Source organism: Populus alba, chromosome 13 (assembly GCF_005239225.2).
Source record: "Populus alba chromosome 13, ASM523922v2, whole genome shotgun sequence".
NCBI lineage: Eukaryota > Viridiplantae > Streptophyta > Magnoliopsida > Malpighiales > Salicaceae > Populus > Populus alba.
Window position 1 is genome coordinate 6,461,643 of NC_133296.1, and position 14,899 is coordinate 6,476,541.

The 14,899-nt window shown below is 33.8% G+C and overlaps 3 protein-coding genes across 4 annotated transcripts; 1 reads left to right on the forward strand and 2 right to left on the reverse strand.

Moving 5' to 3' along the window:
• Positions 1-856: 856 nt before the first annotated feature.
• Positions 857-5,586, reverse strand: LOC118042896 (RNA polymerase sigma factor sigB). The gene is made up of 7 exons (XM_035050636.2): positions 5,227-5,586; positions 4,050-4,201; positions 2,907-3,512; positions 2,333-2,563; positions 1,882-2,022; positions 1,500-1,700; positions 857-1,379 (listed from the first exon to the last, which is right to left on the reverse strand). Exons 1-7 carry the CDS (start codon positions 5,321-5,323, stop codon positions 1,098-1,100), a joined length of 1,710 nt encoding a protein of 569 aa, XP_034906527.1. The 5' UTR covers positions 5,324-5,586; the 3' UTR covers positions 857-1,097.
• Positions 5,587-9,732: 4,146 nt separating this feature from the next.
• Positions 9,733-11,317, forward strand: LOC118042890 (protein TRI1). The gene is made up of 2 exons (XM_035050630.2): positions 9,733-10,082; positions 10,972-11,317. The coding sequence occupies exons 1-2, from the start codon at positions 9,801-9,803 to the stop codon at positions 11,095-11,097; spliced, it is 408 nt and encodes a 135-aa protein (XP_034906521.1). The 5' UTR covers positions 9,733-9,800; the 3' UTR covers positions 11,098-11,317.
• A 438-nt stretch (positions 11,318-11,755) lies between these two features.
• On the reverse strand, positions 11,756-14,762 carry LOC118042889 (uncharacterized). 2 transcript variants are annotated; one of them, XM_073404097.1, is made up of 7 exons: positions 14,342-14,762; positions 14,069-14,241; positions 13,903-13,955; positions 13,084-13,180; positions 12,755-12,877; positions 12,378-12,549; positions 11,756-12,189 (listed from the first exon to the last, which is right to left on the reverse strand). In XM_073404097.1, exons 1-7 carry the CDS (start codon positions 14,450-14,452, stop codon positions 12,007-12,009), a joined length of 912 nt encoding a protein of 303 aa, XP_073260198.1. In that variant the 5' UTR covers positions 14,453-14,762; the 3' UTR covers positions 11,756-12,006. The 2 variants fall into 2 exon arrangements, with proteins under 2 accessions (XP_073260198.1, XP_034906520.1); XM_035050629.2 differs by having other exon boundaries at positions 13,071-13,185; positions 14,342-14,747.
• Positions 14,763-14,899: the final 137 nt, after the last annotated feature.

Consider the following 14,899-nt stretch of genomic DNA (forward strand, 5'->3'; position numbering starts at 1 on the left):
CCGGAGAAAGGTAGACGTTCTACGATCAATGATTGACTGTTTTTAAACTCGTTACTTTGCATTGTAAAGTGACCAGGCTATTGAAAACCAGGGCAGCCACCATGGGTTTAAAGCTTTGTTTGTTCTAGAAAAGTTGTTATTTTTAAAAAATAAATTCTGAAAAAAAAAAAATTAATATTTAATAGTGTTATGAAAAATAAATTGAAAAATACTTTCCAGTGTTTGGTTATGTTATGGAAAATGAACTGGAAAATAATTTATTAATGAATTAATTTTTTTTTCAAGTTTATCTAATAAATATAAAATATTTAATATAAATATTTAATCACTTACAATAAAAAAATGAAACCTAAAAAGTATAATGATGAATTTTTTTATAGGCACAAGATAAACCATTATGGATTATTTGAGAGAAATAATAGCTTTTTTGGGAACAGACATAACAAATTAAACAAGATCAAAGGATTTTTTGCTATAATTCTTACAGATCTATAAACGAAAAAGATAAAAACATATAAAGAAAATAATATAGAGAAATAGAGAAATTTGAGGGGAAAAATAACAAAATAAAGAGTGTCAAGGATATGATTCTTGTTCTTCTTGCTTTTGTTTGATAAAGTGTTTCAAATATGTGTTTTTATGTAAAGATAGAAAGTGTTTTTCTTTTGACAAGGAAAGAAAAACACTTTTCATGTGATAAAAAGTAGTTTTTTTCTTTGAATCGGAAAAAAACTTTTTTTTGACTAACTTTCCGAATGGTTGCTAAACATTAAAAAATGAGAAAAATGGATTTCAGGAATTTGGTTTCCTTGAAACAAACAAGCGTAAAATAGCAAATTGAATTTCAAGATGGTAATGGCTAGAAAGATGGATTTAATATCATATGTAAGGTACATTGTAAATAAAATATATAAAAGAAGGGAAGAAGCTTGGTTCAAAAATTTTGTTTCTATGCACAACTATTCTCTAAGATTCTGAAACACAAGATTTTCATTGCGGAAGAGAATGAAGACATAAGTATACACGAAAGACAAGCCCTTTTGATCCTGTGGCAGGTCAGGAGGTTCTGTGGCAATGCAGTTTATGGATGATGTGGTTTATGAAACCATGTACTGCCTCAACTGTTTGGTTCTGTTCTTGTTCTTTAGCTTTCGAAATGCGCTCAGCTCGATTTGCCGAACTCTTTCTCTACTGACACCCATCAACTCCCCAATCTCCTGCAACGTTTTCATCCTTCCATCCTCCATTCCAAATCTCCATCTGACGACCTGATTCTCCCTTGGACTGAGACTTCCCAGAACTTTCTCCAGGTCCTTTCTCATAAATTCCTTCATTAGCACATCTTCTGCTGTTTCTGCTTCAGGATCTGCAGTCACTTCCTGGGGAATAAGATGCATAGAATTCTCAGCAAAACAAGCAATCTAAAAGATGCAATGACAGCTGCAAAAGTCTTGACAAAAGGCGCAAGGCCGAGGCAATAGGAAAGGAATTATACGGACCGAAAGTTTAAGATCCATGTTAAACCCCATCTTCTGGTCAAGAGATCTTGGGGCTTTTGGAGTTAGTAGCACAGCACTGAGCCTCTTCATCGAGAGCCCAGCTGCCTCTGCAACTTCTTTATCGTCAGGATGTCTTCCATTTTCACTATACAATTGTTTTCTAGCCTCCTTCACTCTATAAGTTGCATCCACCATGTGAAACTGTAAACTCAAAATATTGAAACCAAAATGTTAGAACAAGAAATGTTTAGTACAGACAAGAGCTAGTGAGTTGTTCCCAAAAAGCATACACCTACTACCTCATGTTTAAATCACATTTTTAAAGGCAAAATTTTTAAGCTAAGTCAGAGAAAGGATAACTGAGAGTTGAAGTAGAACTTACCGGTAAGCGAATTGTTCTAGACCGATCTGAGAGTGACTTGCGCACTGCCTGCTTAATCCACCAGTGAGCATATGTTGAGAATTTGAAACCTTTTGATGCATCAAACTTCTCTGCACCTCGTACTAGGCCACGACATCCTTCCTGCAAGTAAACAAACAGGTTTTAGTCATTACTGCATAAAGCCAGGAATATCACGAGTTTCAATTTCCCTTTTTCTTCTTTCTTGATTAGCTCTATTTATTGGGACCTTATGGGGTAGTGGAGTATTACATAAGGAAATATAACGATCTGGGTATTTGGAGTTATGAAGGTGTGGCTAGGGAACACATTGTGTTTTCTTGCTTGTGCTTCTTGGCGTCTGACATTGGGTGTATTGGGATATAGAAATATTTTGATGAATGTACAGGAAAACCCTCTAACCCCGTTTGTTTTTATATAAGGCAGTGCACACCTGAACAAGATCTTGGAGATTCATCCCAGTTCCCTGATAATTTTTGGCAATTGAAATAACAAGCCGGACATTGGATTTTATCATTTTGTCTTTGCAAAGGATGCCATAGTTTAAGCGCTTCCTCAAAGTTAACTGATCAACTCCAGCCGCAGCAGCCCACTGTGCAAAGCTGGGCTCGCCTCCAAATCGCTCCTTCAGCTCCTCCTCAATCCTTTCAAGTTTTAGCAGGTCCTAAATGACATTAATAAAATAAATGAGGCATCAGAAATCTGACAAGATTGAATAAAAAGTATACAGATGCATGAAGAATTGAGTTGACAGACACTACCTACCCTATTTATCTCTGATTATACAATTTTCAACATTCAAGTATCCACTTTCTCACAAAAGGTCACGTAATTCTTTTTTTGTTTTATTAGTTAAAGTTTTTCTAATTATCAGTAGCATAAAAACTCATGTTGGAAGGTTCCTTAATCCCCCACATGACCTCGAATTCTCAAAAAAAAAAAAAAAAAAAAAACATTGTTCTTCAAATAACATTGTTAGTGGTTTATTCATAATCAGAGTATCAGACCTGTATTCCTTCTGACAACTCCACTTCTTCAGTAGCGCTGAGAAGCCTGGAAGAGCTGCTGGCTCCTCTAAAAAAGCGCAATGGATCAGACTGGTCTACTTCTTGCAAGGGCACACGCTTTTTCTTGCTGGTAGAACCGGACTTCACGGATACGACATTTGCAGCAGCCTTTTCAGCTGCTCTTGCTCGTCTAGCTTTTCTTTCTGTTTGGCGCTTTGATCGCACAGCTATACCCTCCGAAAGCTGTTTTTGCAAAAGTGCAAGTTCTTCCTGTGTTGGTTCTAAACAATCATATTCTTCGGTCGGGTATTGCACGGAATATTCTTCTCTTAATCTAGTTTCAGCTGACACGGAATCTCCTATTATATCAGCTCGTTCTTTTTCAGTAAGCAGAGACCACATTGATGAGAAGGAATCTGTTGTAGATGCTATTGGAATTTTTGTTTCTTTCTTCAGAGAAGAGTAATTCTTAGCCATTTCAGCTGCATCTTTCGCAACCTTGACAGCAGTTCTTGCAAGAGCAACTGCTTCAGCAGCAGCAGCAGCAATTACAGCCTCATCATTTGCGATAAGTGTTTCTGCAGCTAAACTAGTTCCAAAGGGTGGCTGCACACATATCAAAGTAGAAAATAGATTAAATTACCATATAACACGGGTCATCAATAGAATATATCAGAAACAAACTGACTGCAGCAACTACAGTATTGTAACTATGATAGCAAGATCAACCAAAAGAGAAGATCATCAATAGCTTTAAAAAGAAAAGAAATCAATACAATTTGAAAATCTGATTAGCAAGGCCCTGGATGAACAGTTGAAATTTTTTTGACAGTGGTTTGATTAACAATAGAACAAAAAAAATAAGGCATCTAGGGAGCTTACTATTAACTTAGTAGACCTAAATTTGAGAAATTAAGGTCATTTATTTAATGAAATGAAAACTCTATGCAATGGCTAAAACAATGCACCACCACGACGTTCTGAGAAGCCTCTCTCCCAGCTTAATTACCAAATATAACAAATAACTATTATGGTTTTGGTTTTGTTGTGGAATAAGTAAACAAGTTTAACAAGCACTAATCGCCCCCCCCCCCAATTTTAGGACTGCAGGTGCAGTAAAATCCCAGATAAAGCAAGGCTCACCTTCTTCTGGGGACCGATTCCCCCTATATACGTCCACGGTCTGTTTGCAGAAATTGAATCTGAATGAGGTTCTAAAGAAGGCAATCTCAGCTTCTCCAGATCAAGCACCGCGGTTGATGTTGATGGTGATGCAGAGGACAAAACGCATTGTGCTAGGAAACAAAATCAATGTAGTCTTAGAAATGACTGCACTCCATACAATAATCATGTTCCAGATAATCACGACGCATTTGAGCTGTTAAGTTAGGTAATTGTGTATAAAAGTATAGCAACTTGACAACAGCCCTCGAAAAAATATTCTATATGGATGCAACAACATCAAACTAAAACCAGGAACACAGATTCAAACAAATGGTAATACCACCCCCATACAAACTACAGTTGCAAAAAGTTAAACGAGAAAATATCTAGTAGATGCTCGCTAAACTTGCAAAACAGTCAGCAAGGAAATTAAAAAGAAAGCACACTAAGGTTTATAAATATTTGGTGACTTCATGTGGCCATAGGAATACTATTAGAATGTGTCAATCTTGCATTGGATTGGATTTTCTAATCTGGAGTTCTTGAGAATAGAATCCATATCGCTATTCCTTCATGTGAATACACAATGGTGAGAGCAGCAATGGTGAAACAAAATAACTATAAATAATTCCAAAGAAAACCAGAAAACACCCATCTCAGTTCTAGCTGAAGCAAAGACATGTATTGAGGATACCTATCAAGCTACTTATAACACCAAAAAAAAAAAAAAAACCACCACAATTCTTATTGAAACAAAAATGTCGAACAACATAAAATTAAAACCCGCCCATTTCAGTTCTGGTATCAAACATAGCATTTGTCATAAGTTGTGAACAAAAAGAAAAGAAAAGAAAAAATAATCTTCCAAAAATATTACTGAAAACCAAGACTTTCATTACTCGGTAGCATTCAAAAAACATAAAACAAAACAAATATCCATTTCAGTTCTGATTGAAATAAAAGCATTAAGAATTGCTTCGTGGTCAAAACAAAGAAATACCCAGTTCAAGTATGGTCATAGCAAAGGCATTTGTGATAAAATATCAAGAAATGAAAATAATAAAGCAAACAAACAAAACCCATTTGAATTCTAACTGAAACAAAGGCATTGGTAAGTAAGCAATGAAGGAAAAAAAGATGCAACAAAGCAACTCACGGAGTTGGGTATGGTTGGTGCCGTGATGTTGGAGATTTCTAAAATGTATAGAGAACGTGTCTGGTTGGCACTTGAACTGTGGCAGTAAACAAGACATTCTCTGCTGCCACTACTCTACCGCTACCAGCTATAACTATTATAACTGTCTGTTTCTTGTATCATTCAACTAAGTGTTATTTCTATAAAGAAATACTCCATGAAAGAACTGTCTTCTTATCTGCTTTATTTCGAAGTTTTGGACTTTAAAACACAGAGAGTGAGAGAGAGAGAGAGAGACGAAGAGTGAGGTGTGGTGTTATTTGCTGGTGATAACATGAAAGGATAAGGGGAGAGCGGCTTCCTGCCTTTGCCTGCTGGCGAGAGATAGACAAAATGAACCAGTCCAATTTTATATATTTATACTTGTACTTTCCAAAGGCATTTTTATTTTTTTAAAAAAAGAAAGTCTATGCTTAATTCCCTAATAACATATTAATTAGCCTTACTTGATTAATATATCAAAAAAATTGAAAGCTTGGGGATAAATTTATATTATACCAGTAGAAGAAAAGAGACAAACAACTGCAATTACAAACAGCTCTCTCCAGTTTCAGCAATGTAAAATTTGATGAAAAGAAACTAAAACGTCTCTTGGTTTTACTGTAGACAAAAAAAAAAAAAAAAACATTGTGATTAGATCTTCACGGTGTTTTTTCTTCTTCTATTCAATCCTTTGAGTTTTTTCACTGTTCATTTTTTTAGATTTAATTCTTTCACATTCAAAAGTTGATTTGTGTTTGAACTTGGTGATTTGTTTTGGTTAGTTTGTTGTTAAGTTTTTTCTCATGTTGAAAAAGATTCTGAACTTGATTAATATTTGTTTTGATAAAATAAAATTTTATTTTATTAATTTAAAATAATTGAAGCTTTAGATATTGAATTTGAAACTGAAAAAAAAAAAATGTTCAACCTTTATTTATCTCACCTAATGTCTAACTCCTTCAAAATAGCAAAGTGCACTATCATTTTTTTTATATCAAATATAATTTTTATTTTTTTTTATTGTTATTTTTAGTAGCAATTAGAGTTTAGTTTTGAAAATTTGATACTCGATAAACCATGACATGGTGTTTGAAATTGTGAGCATTTTAGATGATGCAAAATGAAAAGATATATTAAAAAAAAAAAAACAATGACAATGCAATATAAAAAAATAAAAACAAAATATATTGTACGGGTTACAAAAGTTATCCGCAATGTTTTTTTATTTTTTTTGGTTTTTTTAAATTTTTTTAATCACTTGATTTTTTTTTTTTTGATCTTTTTATGTTGATTCGATCTGTAGAATTAGATTTGATGATTTATTTTGGTTAGACTTGATATGAGGTTCTTGGGATATAAATAATAAGTTATAATATTAAGTTGATGTTTGATTTTGATAAAATAAAGTTTTATTTTATGGATTTAAATCAATTGTAACTTTAGGGATCGAGTTTGAAATCAAAATAAATATTCGGTCATTTTTTTTTCAGTGTGCATGGATTGTGCTTTTCATTATTTTAGTCCCCAAGGTTTTTGTTTTCTCATTTATAGTTTTTATTTCTTATGGATTTTTTACATGTTTACATGCTCGTGTGTGCCTAGCTTTTTTTCTTATATGTCTAACCTAAGCATTTAGGCTATGTGTATGGAACAACCTTTGATTTGTTTTTTTCCTTTTAATTTAAATTTATTAAAATTAAGTGATTTAAAATATATTTATGATATTGTCTTATTACATATTGTTCACTTTTACTTTGTATTTTATAGAATTTTTTTACAATATCAACAAGCACTCTTTCTGTATAGCTCTGCATTATTTTTTTCTTAAATTTTATTAGAATATCTTTCCTCTATGTGCCTTCGAGAAAAGATTACAAGAATCTTCACATTTGGAATAACCTTTGATTTTTTTTTTTAATTTAAATTTTTTTACAATTAAGTGATTTAAAATATAGTTATGCTACTGTCTTATTACATATTGTTCACCTTTTACTTTGTTTTTTATAGAGTTTTTTTACAATATCAATAAACACTCTTTTTGAGTGGTCCTTCATTATTTTTTTAATTAAATCTTATTAGATGTCTTTCCTTCGTATACCTTTAAAAAAAGATTACAAGAATTTTCACACGACAATACTCGAGTAATGTTTTGTTCTTATATATATATATATATATATATGCTCACGTTGAAATTAATAACACGTTGTACATTGGATGATAATAGTTGATTTGGATAACACATTAACATTAAAAATTAAATAAAAAAATAAACTAAAATAACTAGAAGTTTTATTGTTTCATTTAATGTATATCATCTCACATGAGCAGCAATGTGGAATGCTACGAGCATCCATAATGTTTTTTTAATTGTTCGGAAATGTTTGGTTTGGTTCTTGATATTTTTTTTTCCATTCTTGTAATTTTTTATTTTTATATTCTAGCTTTAGAACTTCATTTATCTCATATGAAGTTAAGAAAAAAGAGATAGAGTCATTAAAAACAAAGAGTACTGAGGAAAAAAATTATTGATTATATTTCAACCATCAAAAATATTAATTTTCAATGTCAATAGGGTTGCCATGAAGTTAAAAGTTTGATGATAGTTTGGGTCTTTAATCATTAAAAAAAACTAGATCAAAATCCACACAATTTTATTTAAATTCGGTTTGATTTTGATTACTAAGTACTAATTAAATGATGCTTTAAAGTTAAAAATAAAATTAATGAAATCTTTAAGATGTGTTTTTTTAGATAAATGCCGTTTCTTGCTAGCATACATGTCATTTATTTTTTTAGATAAAATTTTTGTTTATTTTTGAAAAAATACTTTTCTAAAAATTATTTTCCTCGCTTTTTAATGTCAGGTAAACTTTAGAAAAATAGTTTCTCATAAAAAGTAGCCTTACAAAATGAAATTATTTTTCTTTTTTTATATCCAAAAAGAAATACTTTCAGAACTCCTCTCTCTCATCTTATTGGTAACCTTATCAAAACACCTCTCTCAAAATGAAAAATATCCCAAAACATATTAATATATTACTTTGAGGTTTTAAATATCCTAAAATATATTTTTATACTATTTACCATTAACTAATTTGGTTTGTTTTTTCAATGTAAAAAAAAAAATTACTTTGAGGTTTTAAAAATGAAAAACATATTAATATATTTTACTTAAAAAAATATTCAACAAGGCCACATGTCTATAATATAATATTTAAAATATTTATATAGTTACATTTTATAAAATAAATATAATATAATATTTGTTTTTTAGTATTGCATTTTCTATATCTTATTCTTCTATTGTAAGTAGTAAAATAGTTATATTTAATATTTTATACAAGTTCATAAACTTAAAAAAATAATATTAATAAGTTATTTTCTATTTTATTTTTTATAATATAGCCTAAGACTAAAAAATATTCACCAACTTATTTTTTATGACATTTTAAAATATTAAAAAAATAATACACTTTCCATGAAAACTATTTAAAAAAACTACTTAGGCCAAAATATATCAAAATCACACCTATTTTTCACATAAATACAGAATTTATCATGAAAATAATTCATGATTTTTTTTAATATATAAAAGAGAGAAGTACAGCTTAGTACCTATTGAATAATTACTTTCTTAATATCTTATGTAGTAAAAAATGGAAAAAGTCTATTATTATTTTTACTTGTGACAAAGTTCACAACTAATTTTACTACTAGTATTATCATGCATGGTAAAATTATTAAGTGTGGGTAAGATAGAGAAAATATAAGTAAATGTATTTTTATTTTTTTTGGATAATGAATTTTAATTTTTTATGTTTATTTTTTTCAAATTAAATATATATAAAAAACTAATAATATTTTCTAATTAAAGAAAACACGTAATCTTAATAATAAATTATTTGTCAATAATAGCGAGAGTTGTAAAAAGTCCCTGTATTTATCTCTAATGTCTCACTAGCATGGGCCTAATTGTGTTCCAAGGTGGATTCAAGGGACCCACTAAAACAAAGCAGAGTAACCCGGCCCACAGGTAAGCCCAATAAATCCAAAATCAAGAGTTGATATGATGCAGCGACGTCTCGTGGACTGTGTATTTGTTAATATAGAAAGTGAGAAACCTCAAATGTAGTCCCAAGGAAATATAATCTTTATCATTTTCATCCCTAATCTATGCGTATTATCAATTAGATCCCAAATATCTCCTTCATTTCGCAATTGAATCTGTTTTTAACAAGTCTAATTTTGGGTAACATATGCACTAAGACAGTGTCGATTTAGAGAAAAATCGACGGAAAAGTTAAAGAACACGATGGTGTGCATATTTATGCACTGAAATGGTATCGATTTGTCGATGAACATTAAAAAAAGAAGAGACACTTGGGACCTAATTGATAAAGTTAACAAGATTGGTACTTAAGTGTATATTGGCTTGGGACTAAATTAGGTGTCGCTGGTTAATTATACAACCCCCACCGGCTACCGTCCTTGGAAAATCACACTCTATATTTACTTCTCTAAAAAACAGAGCTGTAGAGAGAGAGAGAGAGACAATGTCGTTAGCAGCATCTAGGGTTTTCAAGGCCTGCAGGGCACTCTTGGCTCCAGCCAAACCTGCTACTGCTTCCAAGACCACGGTAGCGAAGCCAAAGCCTAAGCCTAAGCCAAAGGCAAAGGCAAAGGCAACTTCTACTACTCCAGGACCACCCCGTGGAATACTCAAGCCAAACCCTGTCTCTCCTGTTCTCGGTGACTTCTTAGGTGGGGTCCCTGAGTCTTCTCGCGCTGAGGCTGTGAAGAAGATCTGGGCCCACATCAAGCTCCACAATCTCCAGGTCTCCCTCATGATCATTTCTTAAATCTTTGTTAAGAGCCTAGCATTGCAGTATATAAGTTTTTTTTTTTTTTTCTGGTTAGGGTTTTACTCACGCTCCTTTTAAATCCTTTTTCTTTTGTATTTTTGTTAAACCCTGAGCTTTTATTACTCGCTATAAAGGTCTTGCTAATTAGGGTTTTTAATGTCTGTGTAAGTTTAGGGTTTAGAATGGTATACGTTTTCCTTTCGTGTTTTATGTAGTATCGTGTAAACCCTAGGGTCACAATTTTTTTTAATCTTTAAAACCCTAGTGGTACCTTGCTTCGTTTGTTTATTCTTTGTTTTAGGGTTTATAATCGTTTTTGTTTTAAAGACAACACTCATGCTTGTTACCTGCTTGTGAAATTCGTTGTGGATGGTGTGACGGTTTAAGGAAAATTAGATTAATAATTTCTTTTGTGATGTCTAGCATGTTTTGAAAAATCAGGGGCATTTGTAGACAAGACCTTTTCACTCTTATTGTTTTTAATTGTTGGTGTTGTTGGCATTGCAATTTGGATCTAAATTCAGTTGTGGCTCTGTGAACTTGCTAGATTCTTGTGGTTTCTGGCATTTGTTTGTTAAAAGGGATTATCACCATGCTTCTCCCTCCTGCCGTCTCCCTTTCTCCTTGTGTTTTGTGATTGTATATGTGTCTGTAATAGAACTCATGAATTCAACATCAGGACTCGTACCAATGTGTGTAAATTGTTGTAAGATGTTTTTCAGGATTTGTTTTATGAACTTTTTATTCATGTAGTGTTCAAATCAAAATAGATACGACAAATGGCTTTATCTAGTACATGCATGTAATTGGATATGCTTTGATCGGTAAATATTGAAATATGTGAATGTGCTTTTTCCTGCAGAACCCCACTAACAAGAAGGAGATAATCTGTGATGCAAAGCTAAAGGTCCTGTTTGATGGGAGAGACAAGGTTGGATTCTTGGATATAGGAAAGTTGCTGTCTGCTCATTTTCCGAAGGCTGATTAACTTCAGGAGTTAGGTTTTAGGAGGGTGGCTTGACTCTTCATGGAGCAAGCTCTTGATGACTTTATTGTTGAATCATTTGCTTGTTTTATGTTTTGATATTTGGCCTTTCTGTTAAGAGCCAAAATCCCTTGTTGAATTGCAACTTAACTAGTTCGTAGCTGGACATGGTGTAAAATTGGCTAGCAGTCATGGTTTTATCATATCTCCTCATTTCTTATAATATCAATTTGTTTTAGTTTTAGCTTATAATATGCTCTGATAACGTGATCGATGTCAAACAAATACAAACAAACAATCACGCAACTCATGCTGACAGTGGATAAATTTGTTCATGAAGGGAGACCATTGATGAAGCCATGACAAAGCGCACATGTTGAACTCAGAAAGGCAAAAGTGGAGCAGAATACCACAAATCTATAAACAAGACTGGCCATGTTTATACTGCAAGTAAAATCTAGCAGAGACTGAAGCGAGTGTAACAGAAGTAAGTTCCTTGTGAAACACTTTTGTTTGTCTTGTCAGTTTGGCAATGACATCAACTGCTAGATATGTTCGTAAGAAAAATGTGAATCTGCAAATCTTCAACAAGAGCTGCAATAAGCCACCCATTAATATGGATGTCGGGCAGTTTAGAGTATGGGCCTTAAATGCTGTCCAGTAATCAAAATAAACTAGAAGAGGACCAACACTCGCTTTCACTGAGGATAAATCAATGTCCTAAGATAGAGGAGCAATTGAATCCAGGTTCAACAGAGGAGATTGAGACAACAAAAAGGAGGAGAAAAGCTAGAGTTAAAACAGATTGAATGTTTTGTCGACTAACCAGACTCCGAAAGAATTTTTGAACTAGCAAGTTTGTTGATGACTTGATTTTACGCGTTCAACCGGCCATTGTCTTTCCTTTCAAGTTTAGTTGAGGAGATGGTGTATCCATTGCTCCACTACAGCGGGGGAACCGTACCATGGTCTCAGTTCATCTGAACCAACCGGTGAGTGATAAACTCCGTCCAAGCTAATATTGAGCGCGCCATCCAGATGGGCTGACACCTCTGGCACCACTCCATCACCCCATACATCTGCCTGCCCACATACCTGACAAAGTGCAACATGTCAATATCAGCACTTTCAAGTCAAAATTCTGGTCCTCGCTTATTACACGATGAGAGCTAGTACGAGGAAAATGTAGTTTCCAGCTCAGGTTACAGAAGATACATGGTTGCAACAGAATCTCTGGTTTGCTACATGATTTGTTGATTTGCCATCCATGCAATTGAGTTTACCTGCTTATACCCTTGCCCAACAAAACGAGCACGAAATCTGGGTGCAGTAGAAGTTGAATTGCCAATATCATTTACAAGTACAACCTCTGCAGTTGGTTGATCGTTCTCAGCAGGAACCATCGCTTTAGCTTCCACATTTGAGTCCCCCAGGAAGCGGGCCCCCTGAATATACCTGCAGTTTTATCACAGGTTCAAGGAACTTCACACGTCTGTCTTGACTGCGTATATCGTTTGGTTTCATAATTAATGAAAATTCTATAGAATGATTTCTGCCTTGTTGTTACCAACAGTTTCGTTGACAAACGCTGCCTTGAAAGCTTCTTGGTGTGTGTATTCATTTGGGAAAAATATAAAAAAGTTCTGGTTTGTGATTTTACCTCCCTGCGATGCATACATATCTCAATTCAGGAGTATACACGGCTTTCATGCAGTGTTTTTCAACATAATCAAGGAGACCCCTTGTTTGATCGATGACCCCTGGCACGCCTTTTGGAGGTGGCCTGAAATGAAAGATAAATAAAACACGAACCAAGAACACATTCAAGTGAAGTTAAGCTCTTGCGAAGAGAATGAATTGAGTTATTCATCAACAATGTAGCTCTCAACTAAGCAAGAAAACATTAACAAGATATTGAACTGAGCACATCCAAGAGCCATTAGGAGGAAAATAAAAATATGAAACTGATAACCTACAAGTGGGGAGTACCAAGAGTCAATAACAAGGAGACATCTAACTGCCCGAATTCTTCCATGTAGACACGTGCAAGCCATCCTCCTGCTGAGTGACCAATCAAGGACAAAGTCTGACCTGAAATAAGATGTTTTAATGTGTTTTACATGAAGTTACCCTTGAGGCATCATCAGCTAATGGCAACTCTGATGGAGAATTATAGCCGAAAATGACATCGGAAAAGGATTGGAGACACAAAGTGTTAGGGAATACCCAATGAAATTCTCCATTTGTAGAAACCTTCAATGGTTTAACGGCAGGTAGTTTGCGTGATAATTCTAATTGTTTATCTGGCCAAGATTCTCTGAAAACTCTTCTCAATTCTAACAGTTTTGTAAAATGTTTCTGATATAAGCAAGGATGATTACAATCAGATGCTGCTTTGAAGTTGAACTTTCACTCTGTAACTACGTCCAAGACAACATATTCAAAAAGTTTTTCTAGTGGACACTGATCTTAATTTTCCTTTCAGATAGCAGGTTTTATCAACTGTTCTAGAGAAACCTTTCAACCTGGACTGCCCAGGACATTATTTATAAAAATGGTTGAAGTCGACCAGCAAGTAAATTAGAGCATGCATGTTTAGGGTTTAGATTCCTTGTGGTGTTAAACACGCTCAAGATTCACTGCTTAATTAGTCAAAGCAATATGCTCAGCCATGATTGCTGAAGATCATAATTAGAAGAAAGCTTATTAACTAAAACATAATAATTTAAGTCATCTATAGAACAACATAAACACCAAATATCGCAATATTGCAAGCAGTAGCCAATTAGAGCTAGGCAAAGACAATACCTTGTGCCAGCTCCTTCGCTTCTTGGACAGCCTCATCAATCCTCTTCAGATACCTAGACGCATCATATGAAAGAAACAAATAAAGGGCACTTCTAAAATCCAATCTGGATTGCAGTGCATCAGTTCAAAACCCCAAAAGTCCAGTAATTCAATTCAGTTCACTTACCAATCAAGAACAGGCCGAGGCCTGAGAGTGCCACTCCAGTAGTTTGGATCCACCAAACCAGCAGCATTCCTCAGCCAATCAAACCTTGACACCTTAGCTACAACTGTGGGTACCCCATACTCTTGCAATGTCACCTCCAACTTCTGATAGTCCCCTGTATTGTTCCCTAAGCCCTGAAACAATCGAATACTACTTAGTGCACTCTATATTCCCAAACACGTGCATACATACATACATACATAGAGACAGAAAGAGAGAGAAGGAGAGAGTAACTGGAAGAATGACAGCAGGCCGGATGGTGGTAAAGGTAGAAATGGGGTTGGTAGGAGAAGGGGAGCAATGGGGTTTGAAAAATGATGGTGACAAAGCCAAAGCCATAACCATATCCTCTTACAGTTTATTATGTTCACTACTTACTTAACTGCTGTTTTTTTTTGACAGTTGAATGGTGATGCCCAAGCATGATTATGTGCACGCTCTCAACACCAGTAATCCTCTACCATTTATAACCAATGGGATCCTGTCTTTTCTTTTCTTTCTTTTTGTGTGGCTTTTGTCTCCAAAAACTAACCAATGGTGCTTTGTTTGGCTGGTTGGACCTCTTGTTTTCTAGTTGTGGGCTGGGACATCTTTGTACTGGCTAGGGATGTCCTTCTTCTTAATGAAGACTGAAGTGGATAAGGCATCAACATCTATTTATCAACAAATCACTTTAAGATTTCTTGATACGAAAGTGATAATGCAATTTTATATAGTTTGAATTTTAGTTTGATCAAGAATATAAAATGTAATTTTTCAAATCATGGAGATAAAAAAAAAAAAAAAAAGATA

What these genes read in the sequence shown, in the direction of transcription:
- LOC118042896 (XM_035050636.2), bottom strand. Translation starts at nt 5,323, where the DNA reads ATGTCTTGTTTACTGCCACAGTTCAAGTGCCAACCAGACACGTTCTCT. An exon ending in GAATCGGTCCCCAGAAGAAG is followed by an intron (nt 3,513 to 4,049) that starts GTGAGCCTTGCT and finishes ATATGTGTGCAG; the next exon opens with CCACCCTTTGGAACTAGTTT. An exon ending in AGTTGTCAGAAGGAATACAG is followed by an intron (nt 2,564 to 2,906) that starts GTCTGATACTCT and finishes AATGTCATTTAG; the next exon opens with GACCTGCTAAAACTTGAAAG.
- LOC118042890 (XM_035050630.2), top strand. Translation starts at nt 9,801, where the DNA reads ATGTCGTTAGCAGCATCTAGGGTTTTCAAGGCCTGCAGGGCACTCTTG. An exon ending in TCAAGCTCCACAATCTCCAG is followed by an intron (nt 10,083 to 10,971) that starts GTCTCCCTCATG and finishes TTTTTCCTGCAG; the next exon opens with AACCCCACTAACAAGAAGGA.
- LOC118042889 (XM_035050629.2), bottom strand. Translation starts at nt 14,452, where the DNA reads ATGGTTATGGCTTTGGCTTTGTCACCATCATTTTTCAAACCCCATTGC. An exon ending in AGCGAAGGAGCTGGCACAAG is followed by an intron (nt 13,186 to 13,902) that starts GTATTGTCTTTG and finishes ATCTTATTTCAG; the next exon opens with GTCAGACTTTGTCCTTGATT. An exon ending in TTGGGCAAGGGTATAAGCAG is followed by an intron (nt 12,190 to 12,377) that starts GTAAACTCAATT and finishes GCACTTTGTCAG; the next exon opens with GTATGTGGGCAGGCAGATGT.